The sequence below is a fragment of the Theobroma cacao genome, chromosome 1 (genome assembly GCF_053813885.1).
Source record: "Theobroma cacao isolate CCN51 chromosome 1, ASM5381388v1, whole genome shotgun sequence".
NCBI classification, from domain to species: Eukaryota; Viridiplantae; Streptophyta; class Magnoliopsida; order Malvales; family Malvaceae; genus Theobroma; species Theobroma cacao.
In genome coordinates, this window is record NC_142639.1 from 13,674,087 (window position 1) to 13,677,437 (window position 3,351).

General features: G+C 37.6%; 1 protein-coding gene across 1 annotated transcript; it reads right to left on the minus strand.

Annotated features, from left to right (window-relative positions):
• Positions 1-256: 256 nt before the first annotated feature.
• Positions 257-2,506, minus strand: LOC18612489 (Galactose oxidase/kelch repeat superfamily protein). Its single transcript, XM_018114411.2, has 2 exons — positions 2,346-2,506; positions 257-1,386 (listed from the first exon to the last, which is right to left on the minus strand). Exons 1-2 carry the CDS (start codon positions 2,373-2,375, stop codon positions 433-435), a joined length of 984 nt encoding a protein of 327 aa, XP_017969900.2. The 5' UTR covers positions 2,376-2,506; the 3' UTR covers positions 257-432.
• Between the last annotated feature and the right edge of the window lie 845 nt (positions 2,507-3,351).

Below are 3,351 nucleotides of genomic sequence, written 5' to 3' on the forward strand. Positions count from 1 at the left end.
ATGGAAACATAACAACAGATAAGGTTCTCTACAGTTCCTTTTGTCAATCCACTTCCTTGATTATGGCCAAAAGGAAACCCTTGAAAATGGAGAACTCCCAGTATATATTGTCTTTCCAGGGTGTACAGTGAATAGCAATCCATGCTTCTGGCGTCGGAATCTATTTTTAGTTTAGTAATTAAAATTAGCCAAAGGTTGCTGCATTTTCTTCACGGGGTCCATAGACAATCGAGTGTCACCTTGGGATCAAAGGAAATTAAACGAGAGAAAGAACTCCTAAATTCACACAAATGAACATATACAAAGCAACCACTCCGAAGACATATAGAAACTTATTACAAATGCTCAAACTCACTAAATGCTCACTTGCTAGAAGATGCCACACTTCATCTTCGTATTCCCATAATCGAAATACCATCACCACCTCAATTTTTAATTGCATGCCACACCTGGAGTAAAAACGAAAATGTCATCGAGCCTATCATTGCTAGGAGAGTTGCCACCATAAACCACAAGTCCCTGTTGGCCATCCCGCAAACCGCTTGCAAATGCGCACCACCCACGAGGCCCAGGATGGCTTTCCAAACCTGACCCATCTTCCCACTTATTCCACGCCAATGTCTCTGTGTCCAAACCATAAACCTCGCCAGAAAATTTCCCAGCACCAAGGTGACCCAAGTCACTGGGATCCACTTCCCCACCGTATATGATTATGTATTTGCCAATCCCAACAGTAGAAAAAACACTTCGAGCCGTTGGTTTCTCCCCACATGTCTCTACTTGGGACCATTGTCCTTGCACTGGATCAAAGCAATGCACATCATCCATTTCCACTCCAGAGAAGCCATTTACGACCCATATTTTCCCTTGGGCTACAGTCAATCCAGGCCCACCTCTACCCTTGCAATTTTCTCCTGGGGTTGGATATTTGATCCACTTTTGGTCAACAACATCATAGGCCCACAGATCATTTAGCCGGCCGGCAACGCCACACCCGCCGAAGATGTACACTTGTCGATCATTGGCTGTCATCGAGTGGTAGCTCCGATGAGTCGGGCCGCTGTCATCATTTGAAAGGAGGGTCCACTTGTTCGTACTCGTGTCGAAAGAATAGAACTCATTAAGCTCCTTATGTGTGCTATCCCTACCGCCAAACACATAGATGGTCTCACCAACGGTGGCCATCGTGACACCGACACGTGGAGGCGGGACATCCCCAGTTACCTCGGCAATGGACCATGTTAGGGTATTGAGATCAAATACATAGAGGTTGTTGTCAACTGGGACTCGTGGGATGAACTCACCTCCAAAGACATAGGCCTTTTGTGCTACAATGGCAATGGCGTGTGAGCTTCTAGCTCCAGGCCCAGTTCCATTCTGATTAAGCTGATACAAATTTACAAATCCAAATAGAGTAAAACTACAGGTGAAAACCAACATGGGCTTCAACTCGTACAGTGAAAGGATAATGCAGAATAATCATGGCCTGCTGGCATGTTGCTGATGTAGCATGTTGTATTGAGGAAAAAAATCTAAAACAAGTGAATGAGATGAAGTATTACCTTGGGTAGTATTATCTAGGGTAAGTGATTCTTAAAAGTCTAATTTTCATTTTACAACCGAAAAAACGAACCTAAGAAAGTTTCTTTCTCTCTTGATTGTTTAGCTCTTATTCTCTCTCATTCTTACTTCCCTTTTCCTTAAAAACATTGTTCCTGGTTTCTTTAATTTATATAGACCGCCTTGGTTAAACCGTTCCGAGGAATGATTTCACAGAACAACCATGGATTTTGCACATGGCTTCCACAAAATCAAAACATAAAATCATCAATTTTCAAGTAAAAGTTACCCATATATTAAATCGACAATGCTAAGACAACTGCTGGGAAACAGATATATAAAGAAGCAGTGAACACTTTTCTGTGGTTAATAGAGGAGGAAATGGAAGGGTACGTTGGAGTAGGAGCCCCTGAGACTGGTTCAGCTTTTCAGGCAGAAAATAATGGCTATAATCACTTGACCTTTCACTATTTTGCAGTTACTTTCCAAAAAAATCCTTCCACATGGGCAGCCAAGAGTCCAGAAACCCAACCTGAATATGGTTCTGGTTTGGCTTGGAAGGAATAACCAGTAATGAGAAGTTAAGGCAGAAAAACAGGCATTGAAACTTATGAATGTCATTATACCATGAAACAACAAGAATTTCCCACAAAATCCGAAAATTTACTCAGCATGTGATCAATTAAAATTCAACAATAACAAGAAACGCCACAATTTTGTTAGTGCAAACTTAGCAAAAAGATATGACATAGAGAACATGAATTAGAGAGGAGCCGAGAGCAAACCTTGACCCATTTCCCTTGAACTTCTGCCATCACTGGAACAGATTTATATTTAGTATTCTCCACAAAAGTCACTGTTGAACCTGGATATTTCTAGGCTCTCAGCACAAGAATTTATATGAGAAAGTAAAGCACTTTGACAGCATGTTTGGTACAGAGAATAGATTCTATTCTCATATTTTTTTTTTACCTCCGTTTGGCAAGTAATGTTATAAGGAATAGCTATTATTCAGGCTTAACTATATCCAAATTTTTTCGTGATTTTACTATTCTATTATTAGGGAAATAGTTTTAAAATATGATAAGATTAAAATATCTCTTATAACGTAAAAATATTACAATCTTAAATCTATAAATATTTTTTTTTATTTTTTTTTCTCTCTTCTCATATTCTTTCCTCTCTTATTCTCTCTCTAACTTACACTCATCACTGAAGATGACGTTGACGACGGTAATTTCACGATTAAATATGATAGAAAAGCATCAATCTAGTCATTTTCAACAAGATTCAATCGAGAAATAGTCAAATTTGACACTCCACGACCAGATCTGGTCACGGAAAGTATCAGATCTAGTGCTTCTCAACCAGATCTCACGGTTGGATATGACACTCCACGGTCAAATTCAGTCGCAGGAAGCGTCGATCTAGCAGCCTAGTGGCCAGATCCGATCACATGGTGCGCCAGATCGACGTTTCATTACACTGGTCACCTTTCCGGTGACCAACCCATGAAGAAAAAGAAAGGAAAAAGGAAATAAAAAAGAAAAAATTATTTCTAAATTTTAAATATTAATATTTTACATAAATTGTAAACATTATTAATATTAATATGATTAAAATATTTATATTTTAAAAGATCAATGTTTTATTTATTAAATTATTAATATATTAAATTTTTAATGAGTATAAATAAAAAATAAAAAATTATTAATATTTTAAAATATTAATAATTAAATTATCCTAAAATATTAATATTTAAATTATTAATTATTAATATTTAAAAATAAA